At 58.3% G+C, this 16,146-nt stretch overlaps 1 protein-coding gene across 17 annotated transcripts in view; it reads left to right on the forward strand.

Annotated features, from left to right (window-relative positions):
- Positions 1–10,272: 10,272 nt before the first annotated feature.
- The window catches only part of TCF3 (transcription factor 3), an 80,227-nt gene continuing 74,353 nt past the window's right edge, over positions 10,273–16,146 (forward strand). For 6 of the 17 annotated variants that reach the window (XM_055806804.1, XM_055806807.1, XM_055806809.1 and 3 more), the window contains exons 1-2: positions 10,280–10,634; positions 12,891–12,992. In XM_055806804.1, the coding sequence (XP_055662779.1) occupies positions 12,918–12,992 (75 nt within the window). In that variant the 5' untranslated portion in view covers positions 10,280–10,634; positions 12,891–12,917. Of the gene's footprint in view, positions 10,635–12,890; positions 12,993–16,146 lie in introns of all 17 variants that reach the window. The other 11 variants (XM_055806800.1, XM_055806803.1, XM_055806801.1 and 8 more) reach the window with 7 other exon arrangements.

Here is a 16,146-nt window from a genome sequence, read left to right on the forward strand (position 1 = left end):
GCGCGGTTGGCTCCCCCACCCACGCGCGGGGAAGCGAAAGAGAAGCGGTTCCACGGGCCGGGCCGGGTGGGGGGACGCAGCAGACACACACCTGCAGCCGTGGGGCGAAGGATGGCCAACGCCGTCAGGTCAGAGCGATGCTGTCCCTGTGCCTGGCCCTTCCCGGAGAGACGGGTGCATTTCGGGGGGTGTCCTTTGGCTCCAGCCCCCGGCAGTGACCTGGGCTCCTGTGTTGTGCCCTGAGAAGCACATCCTGATCTCAGCCCCTTGCTGAGGTGCTGAGCTATACATTTAGGTCACTCAGGGCCACTTTCTCCAGGGCAGCAGGTCGGCTTTCGGGTGCCTGCTCACGGTCAGGTTGGTCTCCTGTGCCCAAGCCCAGATTTTGGGGGAGTTTTCAGCATCTTCCACCCATCCCAGAGCCACCTGCAGTGGGACGAGGACACGGTGCAGACAGAGAGGTCAAAGACTGGAGCAGTACAGAAGAGGATGGGGCCAGACTGGATGTCCCCCATGCCCATAGGGCTGGATCCAGCAGCGGGCAGGCAGCTGGGGGGCAGGTGGTGCCCAAACCTGGGCTAAGAGGAGGGAGGATGGAAAATGGGGCTGAGATGGGACCCACGGCAAACCCTTATTTTGCTGGAGCAGAGGCTTGAGCCCACCCCTGCTGCGGTGAGAGCTGTCCCCAGGATCTGGCACCCCCTCCCCTGGCCATGCCCCGTGGTGGGGAAGGAGCCTGGAGCAGGGTCTCACCTCACCGGGTTGGTTTCTATTACTCCTCAAATGATGCTGAAACTTGACATTGTATCACAACACCCAGGAAGGGAAGAAATCTGGGTATGGAAGGGAAATCCCCTGGCCGGTCCCAAAGAGGCACTGCCAATGTCTTCTCCTTCCCCCACGGAAAAGGCACAGAGGCCACCGAGGTCCCCGGTGTCCCGGCGTGCGGAGCAGCTCCGCTTTGGGTCACGTTTGCAAATTGAAACTTTCTGAGGCTCACACACGGCAATGACGACGTGTTTATTTAGCTGTTTAGCTTGAAGAGGCCGGGAAGGCACCCTGCTGATGACACATTTACATCCCAGCAGCCTTCAAACCCCCAGCTCAGCCAAGGCAAAAACCTGCCATCTCCTCCTGGCCCTTCCTCACCGGGGCTTTTGGGGGGGTGGAGGGGGCTTTTCCCACTGGCAGGGGCTATATTGGCAGTCCTTTAGATGGGTGCTGCCACTTTCCCTGTCCATGGGGAATATTTACCTCCAGGTTTGACAACTGCCCTCAGATCCTGCTGTTTTCACCTGTGAAGAGGTGCTGGACACCCTATTCGGCATCCTGGACAGCACCCATGGGCAAAGCTCCCGTCCCCATCCCCTGCTCCGCACCCAACCCCTGCGACAGCTGTTTCCTCCATCTTTCTCTTCTTTTCCCTCTCGCTCCTTCCCTCCTCTCCCTCTCCCTGTTCCCATCCCCCTTCCCTGGAGCCTCTGCCCAGACTGGGGCTGCCTGCTCAGCCGGGGACCAGGCTCCCTTCAACCTCTTCCCAGCAGGATCTTCCCCTGCCATTAACTTTCTCCCACCCACGGGCTGTTGCAGCCGCAGCAGCCTTCGCCCCTGCATCCTGGCAGGGGAAGACGGTCCCCACCGGCCCCCACAGGGCACCGGGGTCAGGGCACCCTCGGAGATCCCCCACACCTTGCAGAAGGCGCAGAAATGGTCTCTGGGTGCGGGGGTGCCTTTTCTTTCCATTCAGAGGAGATTCCCTGGGCCCCCCGCCCCGGCAAACACATACAGAGGGTTTCCTGTTCGTAGGCGGATGCTATCCTGGGCCGCGGGCTGCAGTGGCACGGCAGGGGGGGAACTCCACCTGGGGTTGGGGGGCCGCCGCGTTGCCTCCTCCAGCACACCGTGCCAAGGGCTCTCTCATAACCCCAGCTGGGTTTTGGTTGGTTTTAAGGCAGCTTTTCCAAGCTCCCCCCAGGCAGCATCCCTAGGCTCTGCTGTGCTGGGGGGCTCTATCCTGCTGCCGGGGGGGCAAAAGGCACCCTTGACCTGGGGCACTCAGGGTGGGATTTCTTTACAACCGAGTTATCTAAGCATCACAGTTTGGGGAGCACTTTCCCCTGAGCCACTGGGAGACCCCATGGGGCTGGGGTGTGCTGTGCAGCGGCGCAACCTCGCATTTCCCAGGGGTCCCATCAGCACCCAGTAGTCTCCAGATGACAGGCTGGAAAACGTGATTCTGGGTATAATCAGGGAGAGAAGGGGCAAGGGGTGGTGGGAGGCAGCCGGAGCGTTTGTCGTCGTCGTGGCAGTGTTTTGATGGAGCATGTTTGCATTTCCAACATTTGCATTTTGCGCACAGCAGAATTCCCCACTGAGTTTTCCAACGAGCTGCCCTGAAGCTTTTCAATGTGCAGTTGAGAAGTTTCTATCCCAGCTCTGCCCCAGGCTGGGAGGGGAGCAGACGTGGATGCTGTGTCTGTGCTGCTCTGCAGGGCTGGATCTGGCCAGTCCCACCACAACCTGGCTTCCCAGCAAGTCCCAAGTGAGGGCTGGGCTGTGCCCTGTTCCCCCCAGTGCCTCCCCCAGCCACTGATGTCTCTGCTCTATGCAGTGCCCAAAAGAGAGGATGAAAGAAGAGAGGGCCAAGAAGGTCCCTAATGCCCCCATGTGAAGGCAGGGAGGACGGTCATGCTCTCGGCATCACTTCTGTCCACACTGGAAGAAAAGGAGCAAAATAGGTCAGAGAAGAGGACCCATCACCGCCACTGGTGTCCCCCCACCGCTGTGCCAAGGGCCAGTCCCCCGAGACATGCAGGCAGCCCATACTGATGGGTAGCCCCAGGGGTGAACTGGGATCTGCCATGCGACTCTAGAGTGTCCCACAGGAGATACCGACTGTCATGACTCAGCTGATGGGCTTGTAACAGCGGTGCATGTCATGGGGGGCTGTGGGGGCCGTCGCTGGTACCAAATGGCACCCGAAGGGATGCTCTCAGTGATGCCAGCGATGCTCTCGGGCAGCTGCCGGTGGCACTTGCTCACCCTTTGGCAGAAGAAGCAACCATACCCTGGGGCGAGTGGCACCCCTGCAGTGGCCAGGGGTGAAGGGTGCCCTGCTCTGCTGCATGGGTGGCCAGGAAGGAGGCAGCACCCTTGGAGGAGAGGGGCACAGCATGGCCAAAGGGTCCATAGCCACTGGCCAAGCGAGCGTGAGCCAAGCCCAAAGCCTGTCCTCGCCAAGAGCCCATCCCCGTGGAGTCCTGGCTGCTGCACTACCACACGGGCTGGGAGGGAGCTGGGGACCAAGTTGCTGTAATGTGAGAGATGGGCGGGTTTGAAAAAAGGAAAAAAAAAAAAAAGAGGTTTGAGGAAGTTTTTCTCTCTCCCTGTTGTTGTTGTTGTCCATAAATAATAATTAAACCACCGTTTCCAGCCCAGGCCACTTGTTTTAAATTTCCTGGCTAAAGTGATGTAACAGCTGTGCGTGATGCAACGCCATGTGGAATGCATCATTCAGGAAACCAAAAACAAAACTGCCTTTCTGTCCAAATACTCAGCATATCTCCTTCCCCCAGCCCCTGGCTCAGGGGGTCCAGCACCCCTAGGGCTGGGCTGGGCATCCCCAACGCTCCTGCAGGACCCGGATCCAGGTGCCCAGTGCTTGCAGGGGGGCAGCAAGGGGCAGCTGGGGGGTGGGGGGCAGGGGGGAGGCTGGTTGGATCCCTATTCCCTATTCCGTGCCAACAGAGCTTTTTGAATTAAAAACGTTACGAATCAAGAACTGGCGCTTTGCTGAGGACAAATAAATCTGTGCAAGCCTGGCATGTATCCTGCAATGGTGTAGGGGGTCTGGTGGGCTTTTCCAGGGAGGGTCCCCGTTTCCTTCCCCTCTCCACTCCCCCCCCCCCCCAAGTTTTGCCCTGTCCTGGGCTCTTTCTGTGATGGCCGGGGTAGCCAAAAGCTACCGGTAGCTTCAGCAGGGCTCCTGCCACCCCCACATCCCACCCACAGTTGCTGGAGGGATGTGGGGGGGCTCCCTGGCTCAACCCCCTCCACAGCTGGACTGTCTGGCAGGGTTTAACCCCCTCCTTGGCTCCCCAATGCTACAGGGAAAAATAAATTTTCTGGGATGCCCATGACCACCCCGCTGCCCTGTCCTTTCTCCCCCGGCAGCATCATCGCTGCCCTGTGCCCAGTGCTGGCTCTGCTCCCACGGGAGCCTGACCTGCCTTCGAAAGGGGGCTGGCCAAAAAGGATAGGCTAGAAAGGGAAGAAAAAGAGGAGAAAGGGAAAGAGCAGGGGAAAAAAAAACCAACCAAAAAACCCCCCCGAGGTTGCAGTGGGAAATCAGAAGTCAGAGCTGAGGCATTTCGGCAGCCGGGGCTGGAATGTCTGACTCACACTGTGACTAAATGCAAATATGAACTCAAACTTGCTCCTTAAAGTCACTGGGATCCAGCACGAAGCCCCAAGCTCCCACCGGCCCCCTGGCCCCGGGACTCCCAGCAAGGTGGCCACACGCTGGTCCACGTCTCCGTGGCTCCAGGGATGGGCACCTGTGGGAGCATCCTCCATGGTGCCAGCAACCAGCAATGCTCTGCACCTCCCAGTTTGTTTTACCTCCCTGAAACTGGAATGAAGTGGGGGCTGGGGGGCAGGATGGCACCCCCAACCCTCGGCTCTGGGCGGGAGTTGCTTGCCCAGTCCTGCCCCTCACTGTCCCTCTTGCAGAGGGGACCTCTTCAGTCTGCCTGGATTTTTAGGGGCAGGGGGGCTTTGCACAGGGACTTCATGCAGCCAGTGGCCTCGCTGGGTGGTCCTGGCCCATCCGTCTCATAAGGTCCCTCGCGGTGTGGGTGGCTGTCACACCATGTCCCCAGTCGTTAAAGGGGCAAGAGTCTGGGTCCCAAATGGGGGGCAGGTCCCAGCAAGCAGCGCCGTGCCCAAGGAATCACATCACGTCCTGGGAAAGCAGCCCTGCTCGAGGGAAATTCCAGGGAAATGGGGATTTTGCTCCAGTGTCTGTTTTTTTAAAGCCTGTTTTGTTGCCCAGCACTGACCTGAACTTTCATTAATTTTCAGTTTTGTAAGAGGGGGTGGGAGGCTCCGAGGGAAGCGGCGGTGGCCAGTGTCCCGCAGCCCCTGCTGGCGCTGGAGCCTCCCCCAGATATTGCCGCAATACTTGGACAGGACCAGCCCAGCACTCCCAGGCTCTCCTGGCCAAGGACCGCAGCAAGCCTTTCCCAGACCCTCCCAAGCCACCAGAAGGTGACATGGGGACAGTGACAGGCCAGGATGCAAGCCCAGAGGCAGAACAACCTGCCCCAAAGCCACCTTTGGGCAAGTGTCCATCCAGCCTGTTTCAGGTTCCAGCCTTTTCTGCTGCGCCAGCAGCCCCTTCCCTGCAGGCAGCAACGGGTCCTGTGCCTCCTCGGTGACAAGTTACATGGCTCGGCTGGTTTGGGCTCTGGGAATGTGGCTGGGATGCAGGGCAGGTTTCTGCCATGAGATTTCCAACACGGGGCTTGTTCGGTTCTCCCCTGCCCGGGGATGCTGGCGTGGGCTGACACACCACTGCCATATCCCCAACTGCACCTACAGAGACATCCAAGGGTTTCACACGAGTGGTTTGGTCCTGCTGTCACTGCACTGAGGGGGAACCAAGGCCACAGAAAAACAGAAAGACCCGACCAGAGTAATTTTCATCTTCTTGTGGAGAACGGTGCGTCTGCTGACTCCTGCCTTATTGCATGTCACAACCTGCCCGGGCCTCAGTGGCAAGGAGGCGGTGGCTGCGCCAGGAGCTGCAAAGCCTGCACCCAGCCCTGCCACGGCTGCACTGCGCACGTGGGGAGTGAGACCCGGGGCAGAGAGCGCGTCACGGCTGGAGCTCAGAGCTGGCCAAAGCCCCTGGACCTCAGTCAAGGGCTATAAGGGGATGTTGTTTCTCTGCAAAAATTGTAATGTGGGGAAATCCCCGGAGTGGGAAGCAGAAAACCCAGCACTGCGCAGGCTGGCGAAGGCACCACCACGCCACCGCCACCAGCACTGTTGCTTATTGATATTTTCCTGCTTGTTGTTTCTCCTGACATGCACTGCCAACACGGCATTGTACTGGGGGGAGGTGACGGATGAACCTGGGTTTGGCTCCCCAGTGGGATTTGTTTGATTCTTGCAGAACTATTAACTCACCAGCACTTTCCAGGGCAGCCAGTGCCCTGCCCTGCTGCAGGGATGCAGGGCTGGAGCTGGGGACCAGGAAGGGACCTTGGGAAGGGGACAGTGAGCAGTCCTGAAAGTAAAGCTGAGGGACATCGGCTGCATTATATACAGCAACCAAGGGACTCGTTTCTATGGGATTTGCCGGGATGATGGCCAACCCAGCGCGGGTGGAGCTGGAGGCTCTTTGCTGGGGGTCCAGCACTGGATGCCTGGAGAGTGGCTGGGCTGCTCTGGCCCCACCAGCAAGTGCTGGGCTCACCACTGGCTTCCAGGGCTGCAAAGCCCTTCTCAAAGGTAGCAAATGCTTTTGCAACAACAGCTGCTGTTCCTCCAAAGAGGGAGCATGGCACGAGTGGGCTCTTCCCCGAGTGGGCTCTTCCCCTTCCAGCAGGGCTCAGCCAGGAGCCGAGCCTTGGGCGATAACCCACCAGGGCCGGGGCGGGGGAGGGGGGGAAGGTCTCCATGCCGTGTCCTCCTTTGACCAGTGCCTGCCCTGGAACCTGCAATGGTTTTTTTCCCCTGCCATCACCAGCTCTGAGTACCACAAGAGTCATTGTGAAACCGCATTTTATTTAAGCCACAGCTCCTGTTGTCGCAGGACTACGATACGATCTCAGTTCCATGGATGACTTAGCTGTATGCTATTAGTGCTAACAGTTGCGAAGATGATGAAGGCTGCCATCCCCACCCCAAAGATTCAGGGGGTGGAAGCAATGAGAACTCAAGCTGCCACCCATGCCACACCGCTGTGTTTTATGCGCTACGCAAGGGCAAGGGGCTGGGGTTGGCCTGTATCTCACACCACATCATGAGTATTAATACAATCAGTATTAAAACACCAGGCAGGCAGGCTGGCAGCAAAGTCTTGTGGATTTTTTGTTTTTTTTGAAATTGGTTGGAAACAGAAGTGCTGAGGTACTAATAGACTGACTCCTGTTCTTACCCCTGCCGTCAAGAGTAGTTCCAAAGAATGTTTATCAATATGGTGATAGGCGCTCCAGTGCATCTCCAGGCAGAGAATGTCACTGAAGCCCCTCCAGTGTCCTGGGAGGAGATGTCGGCACGGCATGCTGGTGGTACCCCTCTGTGTATTCCCCCCATCCCTTCTGCTTCCTCCTGTCTTGTGCCAAAATAGCCTGAAATAGGAAATTGAAGGGCCGTGCTGTGAACTGGAAGGGGGAACTTCTCAGCTTCAAGAAAAAACCCATGATGCCGAAGGACTTTTAAGCCTCCCTGGTTCCCCACAGGCAGGCCTGGGGACATGCTTCTTGCCACGATGCCACCAGGAAGATGAACACTTCAAAGTCGATTTTCAACATAGCCAAAGATGCACAGTGACCAAAACAGCTCAGAGCAAGAAAATCTCCCCTCGACTTTCACCTGCTGCTGTCCCGGCCGCGGATGCCCGGGGGATGCCTGCAAGGGTCCTGCCCGCCATGGCTCTGTGTCCTGTGGCTTTGCATGGCCACCAGCAGCAGGATAGCTGGGCTCTGAGGTTTAGTTATAATTGTTGACAGGGAAATGATGGCCACAGACGCAAAATTAGAATATAATTGTGTTAGGGAAATGTTTCATCTTCTCCTTGTCATCCCCAAGAGCGGAAGGCAGAGGGGGAGCGGAGGAAGAAGGGTGATGCTGGCGGGAGGTGCTGGCCCCACACCTCACGGTGGGGGAGAGCAGCTGGGCTTGGGGCGCCACAGGGTGGGCAGCCACCCGAGGGGCATCATGCATGAAGAAAAAGGCAACTAGCCTCTTTCTGCAGAGCGGGGTGACGAGGCAGCGCTCCCTTTCCTTTGGGAGTAGGGGGAACACGTAGCACAGGCTGGGGGGTTGCATCTCTGCCATCTCATTAGGCCAAGGCTCAGCCCCATGCTGATTCCTGCCATCAGCTGCCTGTAGCGCCTTAGCCCCATCCCTGCCCTGCCCATCCTCCTGCCCTGAGCCAGGCAGCGATTCCCCTGGCTGGGGTCCTTGCCGGGGCTGGCTGCGGGCAGGGAAGCGGCAGTGCCAGAGCAATGCTCAGCCCACCGTGCCACACTGGGATCGGTGCGGGATGTGCCCAGGGCAGCTGGATCCCACCTTCCAGGGGAGCACGCTCCTCTTGGAGGGGCACAGTGGCCATGTGAGTGCCAGCCCCATGGCACACCTTGCCACAGGCCAGCCCAGGGACACCCCTGGCCTTGCCAAATCGGGGCGGGGGCTGCTCTCACCCCTGGGAAGGTCCATCCCCAAGGACAGGAGATGACTTTGGTCCATGACCCCATTTAAATGCAGACAATTCTTTCTGCTTAAAAAAATATAATTAAAAATTACAAAGCCAAATGGCCTGATGGTCCAGGTGACAGCTGGCCCAGGACCCTGGCTGTGGAGGGGGGGTCAGGCGAAGCAAAAAACGGGAGCAGCCTTGCTGACCCACAGCTCTGAAGCTGAGCAGGCAGGGCAGAGGCAGCAGGGGAGCGGGTAGCATCCATGCTAACCCTGCAACCCCCCCAGCAGATGCCGGTGGGGCTGGCTGAGGCAGCCCCCCACCCACACCACATGCTGCTGCCTCTGCGCTTGCACCATGGGGAGCCCCTGAGTCCCCAAACCCCACTCCCTTCTCCCCAGGTAGCATTTAAAAAAGCCACTGAAGAATCGAGCAGCCTCATGGGGGAAGCAGCTCCCCGGGCACCGGGGGAACCCCTGAGCAGCGGCTGCCCCTGGCCCAGCGAGCAGGACACTGGCATGGCACAGCACGGCACAGCCCCTATGGGCCCTGCCTGCTAGCAGCCCGCTGCACCGCCAAGCCGGGGGGAAAACGGGCCCAGAGCTGCAGAGGTAATATACAGTATGCATTATATAGATAATGTACAACACTGACTTTACATCACAATGCCTGCTGCGCTGCTGGGGAGCTAAGGCAGTGCTGGCAGGCAGGAGTGCAGGCAGCACAGGCAGGAGCATGGGCAGTGTGGGCAGGAGTGCAAGCAGGAGACAGGCAGTGCAGACGGGAGCATGGGCAGAAGCACAGGCAGCGCAGGCAGGAGTGTGGGTAGCATGGGCAGGAGTGCTGGCAGTGCAGGCAGGAGCATGGGCAGCATGCGCAGGAGCATGGGCAGAAGCATGGGCAACATGGGCAGAAGCACAAGCAGGAGCATGGGCAGCATGGCAGGAGCATGAGCAGGAGTGCAGGCAGCACGGGCAGGCCTTGCCGGCCCAGGCCCCGCAGTACTGCCCGCATTACCCCACGCTGCTGGGCCTGGCCAGGCCCGGCGGGGCTGCCCTGTGGCGAGCTGACCCGACCGCCCCAGCACCACGAGGCTGCCGGGACACCCTGAGGGGATGGCGGGGCCAGGCCGCGGCCGCAGGGCCGGTCTCGCCGGGTCCTCGATCCCACGCGCGGGGCTGCCCCGAGCGATGCCACCCCACGGGGGGCACCGGGGGGGCGTCCAGCCGTAAGGCGGCTGCTGCCAGGCGGGGCGGGGGTAGGCCCGGGAGTGTCGCTGGGCCCGCGGCGGAACCCCTACCCAGGGCCGGCCCCGCCGCAGAAGCTGCGGGCGGCGACGTGAACCAGCGGCCACCCCCGGCCTCCCCCGCGCTCCGCCCCCGCGCTCGGTGGGCGGGGACCGGGACAGGGCGCACTCTGGTTGGCCAGACGGCCTGCCACTCGGAGCGGCGTAGCCCTCCTGTTGGACGGCGCCCTGCGGCCTTATCAGTCCATCTGCCGGAGGTCCCGCGTCGTCACGGCCGCGTCGCTCCGCCCCTCGGTACTATGTCTCTCCGTTCCCCTCCGCCAAGAAACATAGTCCCCCACGGAGCGGGGGACTGCCTCGCCTCCCCTCCCCCCCCCTCCGCGCTGCCGTCGGGGCCCGCCCTGCCGCAACATCTGCCGCCCCGCTTACGCCCGCGGCCGCGAGGTACGCGTGGGGAAGCCTTTTTCCTCTCATCACCTGTGCGGAGGGATACAGCGGGGGGAGGCGGAGCTCCGCGCAGGGGCGGGCTGTGAGGCGGGGGGTGTGTGCGGGGGGTGTGTGCCGGGGGGGGGGGGCCGTCGCGTCCGCCCCGCCGCCGCCGCCGCCGCGGGGGGACCATGCGGAGGCAGCGGTGCCGGCGGGGGCAGCAGCAGCGGCAAGAGCGGGAGGCGGAGCGGCGGCAGCAGCAGCGTTAGGGCCCGGCGGCCCGGGGCGGCCGGGGGGGGGGGGCGGGGGCGCGGGGCGGGCCGGGCCGGGGCGCACGCGCCGCCCGGTGCGGGGCGATCGCGCCGCTTCGCTACATTGTATCCGCCGGCGGCGCGAGAACAATAGGCGCCGCCGCCGCCGCCCGCCGGCCCTGGGCGCCGCGGCCGCCGCCCGCCCCGCTGCCCGCCCGCGGGACCTTCATGCGCTTCCCCTCCCCCGCGCACGCACGGGGGGGCCGCACCTGCCCCGGAACAGGTAAAAAAAAAAAGAATAAAAAATAATGATAATAAAGCGAATAATGCAGTACGGGAGCGTGCCCGCCGGTGTCGCGGGTGGTGGGGGTCCCGGCGCGGTGGCTGTGAGGCTGCCGGGCCGGGGCCGGGCCGGGCTCCATTGTCCCGGGCGCTGCCGGCTCCCGGCAAAGTTTGCCGGGGCGCGGGGGAGGGGGGGCCGGACGTGCTGGGGGGTCCGTACGGCGCGTTGAAGGGGGGTTCCCCCTTCCCTTCCCCGGCGTAGGGGGCCGGGCCGCGGTCGTGCTGCGAACTTCAGCCCGGTTTGGGCACACGGGGGCGGCGGGGGGCTGCAGAAGTTGGGGGAGCCAACGGGGCTGGGGAGGGGGGGGGGCGCTGCTTCGGCCTCCCCCCGTGGCGCGGCGGGCAGCCTGCTCCCACCCGCGGCAGCGAGGGAGCCCGTGGGGGCCCGAGTCGGCCTCCTCCCTCCGCCCTGGGCGGGGGCAGCCCGTTGTGCCCCCCCCCGGCCGGGGAGTCGGCGGGGGGCAGTGACCCACTTCGCCGTCCCCCCTGCAGTGGGGAGGGGGGAAGCAACGCGCGTCCCGTTCCCTCCGTCACCCCCCCCGGCGGGGCTCGGCGAGGGGCGAGCGGGGCTCGGTCCGGCCTAGTTGGGCCCGGTCCGGCCTGGCCGGGCCCACGCGTGTCCCGGGGCGGCCGGGCCTTTGTCCGAGGCCGGGGGGAAGCGCGGACATCTGCCGCCTTACCCCGCTCCGCCGCGGGTCCTGCCCGGCCTTTGTGCCGCCGCGGCGGGGGGAGCCGGGCCGGGCCGGGGGGGGAGCCCTGCCGGGCCGGGGCCGGGCTCAGCCTGCCCGCGCTCTGCGGGGGCAGCTAAAAATAGGAGCGGGGAGAGGGGGGGGTGGATGTAAAAATAACCTCCCGCGCTGAATTCGGGGTGTTGTTCAAGGGGTGGGGGGTTTGGGGGGGGCTGCTGAGGGGCTGCCCCCTCCCCCCGGCAGCACCGGGGGTCCCTCCGGGCTCTAACCGCATCTCCCCCCAGGCTGGGGCAGCGCGTTGGTAAAGTTGCTTTAAAAATACTGACCAGATGCATCGATGACACTTAAACGCTTTTTAAAGAAAAGAAGTTTAAAAAAAAAAAAATCCCCAGGCTGGTTGGTTTTTTTTTTTTTTTTTTTTTTTTATATATATACATAGTGGCCAAGGGTTTGTACATGCTGGGCTGATTTCAGCATTTTTTGGTTGTTTTGTTTTTTTTTTTTTAAAAAAAAAAACTTCATTGAAATGTGGTGACTGAGCAGGCACAGCCTACAAACATTTTGGATTGCACAGAGTTTTCTCCCCCCCTTCTTTTTTTTTTTTTTTTTTTTTTTTACCCTTATGATTAATGAGTTAAATTTATTGGCCAGCTGCCCTTTGTAACCATGAATGAGTTCCTAAAAAAAAAAAAAAAAAGGAAAAAAAAAGGGAATCTTTTATCTCATCCCAGGCCTCCCTTCCTCCCTCCCAAAGAAATATTTTTCTATCATAGTGAGCTGGCCAAAAAGATCAGTCTCCCTTTAAAAAAAATAATCTGTAAAATTAGGAAGAATAATATTTACCTATCTCACAAGGTTGCCTGGAGGGCTTTATTTTTGCAAAACCCTCCGAAAACAAATTTTTTTTTTTTCCCAATCTCTTTTGGGAGCAGAGAGGTTCAGTTCTCACTGGGTACAGCCTGGCTGGGCATCCCCAAACTCAGCCCCTGAAAAAGCAGCTGCAGGTGCTCGGCAACCCAAAGGAAAGAGGCATAAGATCAGACTTTTTTTTTTTTTTTTTTTTTAAACAAAACTAGGCAAGGACAAGAGAGCCTCCTGCGGGGAGTGAGAGTGTGGGGGAAGGAGTGGGGGCAAGCTGAGCCAGACAAGCGCCTGAGTGATAACTTGCCTGAACCCTTTGATAAATGAGTTGACTCTTCTTTTTTTTTTTTTTTTTTCCTTCATTTGCCACACGCCAGGAACAGAATTGGCCCGAACTAGTGGAATTGGCAGCAAAAAACTAACATACAAGTGTGTCTGGTCAATAGAGTGCTTGTTCCTGCCTTTGGGTGCTATGTGAGGACTCCGACTGTGCTCTCAGCGGAGGAGTTGGATGCTGGAGACACGCAAAGGATTTTTCTTTTCTCGCCCCTTTCTCTCTCTTGTCTTTTTAAAATATTCATCAATGGGGTGGGTAGTTTGCCGTAGTCATTAAAATATCTCTTTCCCCTCCCCCTCGCTTTCTCTAGGACTGCCACTGTTGAGTCTGTGGGAGTATGAATCAGCAGCAGCAGAGAATGGCTGCAGTTGGGACAGACAAAGAGCTCAGTGACCTGCTGGACTTCAGTATGGTAAGGGAGCGCGGCCGGGGGGCTTTAAAGGCCCCGGGGCTTTGCTTGTGCGCAGTGTTTTGGCACTGCAGAAGGGGAGGAAATGTGAGCCTGTAAATTGGACATGATGGGTTTCAGATGTGCCCTGTTTGTGTGCGTGCACATGTGCTGCAACTTGTTTATTTTCAAGTTAAAGCAAAGCTTCTGCCCCTCCTCTTCCCCCCCCCCCCCCCCAGCGTATATTGTTTCCTTGCAGGGAGCACTGAGAGGTGGGTTGGATTTGTTGGGATTTTTTTGGTGGGAAATTCTGGGGAAATGTGATGGAGTTGTGTGTTCTCTGTTTAAATGCTCACTGTGAAATGGGCTGGGTGGACTGTTTCTGAAGCCATGCAAAGATGTAACTTCAGTAGCTGATTAATCAAGCTTTTTTTCCTCTCTCCAGATCCAGACTATTAAACTTTTGCTCCCACAGGTTATTCTGTCACAGTTTCAAATGTCCAAGCTTTCCAGTGCATGATTTTTGCAGGAGTTGGACACTTGTGTTCCCCACACTCTGCTCTTCTGTATCCTGGAAACCTTTAGCTGCATTTAGGAGCTGTTTATTTTCAAAGAAACAGGACCTAAGAGTTCCCACAGAAGGGTGTGCACAGCTCAGAGGGAGGAGAAGCCCCTTGTAGTTGTAGCAGAGCGAGGGTTAGTCCCCATCTGTGCTGCCATCCAGGGTTGGCGATGTGTGTGCTGTGCGCTTGCTGCACCAGCGCTGGCTGTCGTTGGCAGCTGACTTGTGGAGGGGAGAGCTTACGTTCAAAAGAAAATAACTTTCTCTTGGGTTCCTCTGTTGTGTGTTGCACCCTCATGGCACTTGAAGTGTGCGTCTTGCTTTTTAGATAAGCAAACGTGCTGCAAAGATAGAAAAAACAGCTCCGCAAGGAGGAATAACCATGAGTGTCACTGCTGTGGCTCTGGGCTGTCCTGGGTCACCCAGCTCATGTCCCTGCTGGGCTGATTTTTCTGGCCCCTTGGAGAAGGAGTAAAGGGGGAAAAGCAGTGGCAGAGCTAGGGGCACCTGCTGTCCTGGTACCTGTGACACTCGTGGGAAGTGCTGAGACTCAGCTGCTGAGGTTTAACAATGGAACCAACCCAGGAAATAAACCTTTTTATACGGCTGGGGCTTGTACCTGTCCCAGCAGGGCTCCATGCTGGAGGTGGGGGTCAGTGGTGAGGTCTCTTTGTTCCCCAAAGAGCACTTCTGCAGGAGAGGCCCAGTTCTCCCAGTTTCCTGCTTCTGTTGGGAGGCTGGTTCCATTAAATTACCAGTGATGTATTGTTACAGTAGTATGTTTTACAGTTGGCAGGGGGACTGCCCCGGTGGTGTGTGTTTGAAAATAGGAGCATGTTCAGGGCTTGCTGGGGAGTGGTGCGTGGTTATTTGTCCCTCTCTCATCTCAGAGGTCTGGTGGGTTGGCAGGAGCCCTGGAGCTTTCCAGGTCAGTAACCCATAATCTTGCTCCCTGGCCGGGACTGCAGTGGCTCCTGCTTTGCTTTTTCTCCCCCTTAGAAAAAAATCAATTCGCACTCACTGTTCAGAGCTTTAAAGAAAACGCCAAGAGCTTATTTTCAAATTTAGCGAACCATCCTTGTCTGCCTGCTGAGAGCTGTGTTCCCTGAAGGGATCCTGACCTGTTCCCTTTGTACACTAATGTTTCTGTTGTTGGAGGTTAATCTGAATGGTTGAATTTGGGTTCAATTCCAATGCTTTTTATGCTGGTCTCAACCTGGGAATGACCAGAACTTGTTCTGCGTTCGTGTAAGGCTCACGCATTCAGCGGCAGCACTGGGGGAGGCTGCTTGCAGGATCAAGGCCTGCAAATGTCATTTGCCAGCAAATAGTTTGAAGATGTTCCCTCCAGGATAAGTTGGCCGATGGGCTCCGACACAGTCTGGATTTGAGCCAGATCTGTTTCACAAACCCTCATCTCTGCACATGCACACTCTTCTCCTGAGTTTGCATAAGGGGAATATTAACATCTCTCCTGAAGGATGAGTGGCTAAACCGGGAAGCTTCCTAGTTAGCAGACTGTCTTCACCCTGGCATCGTCAGAGAGGCTGCTCCATGGGTTGCTCTCCCCGTGTCATTGGGATGCAGGCTTTTTGACCACAAAGCTCACCCTTTCAAGTGTATTTATATTTTTCTTTGAATAAGCAGGAGTAGAGCATCGGTCCACTAGTCCTCTCCAGGAGAGTAGATGGGAGGGAAGACTAGAGAGATTCAGAGCAGCTGGAAGCATTTGCTTCAGATCAGTATTTTAATTCCTTTTTTCTAGAGAAAATACGTTCAACCCCAGTAGTCTCTGCTTCAGGTCTGCGCTGTGTTTTTGCTGTGCAGCAAGTGAATTTTAAGGTCTGGCCCTAATGGGCTTGTGTAGTCAGGATGTGAGTTCGTGGGGTCAGTAAATGGCAGGGTGTGTGAGGTGCTATGAATTGAGCTTACGGTCCTGAAAAGAAAGGCTGGTGCCTTTAATAATAAATAAATACATTGGGTAGTTATTGAGCTGCAAAGCACTCACCCGAAGCTTTGTGCCAATGCAATTTGCCAATAAGGGTGAAAATCAAAGGAACCTGTAACGTGTGTCTAAGTGAGGCAGAGCCAGACACCCAGCTGTGTAGTCTCATTGCTGCTTTGGGGTGTGCACGGCAGCGTGCTTACCTCTACCTCTGAACAAATTGCCTTTTATAATTGCCCCAAAGTACAGGTAATTTGTGAGCTTTCTTTCACCACCACTCCCTGGCAGTTGTCCAGGACGGGCTTGCAAATCTGGAGGAGAGCTTTCGAGAAAGCATCCTGCCTATAGATTTGAGTTGCCAGCTTAACTTATTAGGTGTGGGTTTGGGTGCGTTGTCCTTTGAGCCTGGCTCGGCAGCTTGGCCTGGGCTGCGTACGGTACGGCGGGGGCTACCTTTGGTCTGTGCTGTCGGGAGATGCTCGGCCACGAGGACTCGCCATGGTTATCCTGGGTGGCATCTCGGCTGTGCCATGCTGCCCTTGTTGGTGTGTTGTGCGAAGGTATGGGCAGGTATCCCAGCTGGGCTGGGGTGCTCGGAGGGCAGAGGCACCCCGTGGCATGCGGGGAGCCGGGATGGAGCAGCCCAGGCAGGCGGACGGGGTTGGGGGCCT

This window comes from Falco peregrinus, chromosome 5, assembly GCF_023634155.1.
Source record: "Falco peregrinus isolate bFalPer1 chromosome 5, bFalPer1.pri, whole genome shotgun sequence".
In the NCBI taxonomy this organism is placed as follows: domain Eukaryota; kingdom Metazoa; phylum Chordata; class Aves; order Falconiformes; family Falconidae; genus Falco; species Falco peregrinus.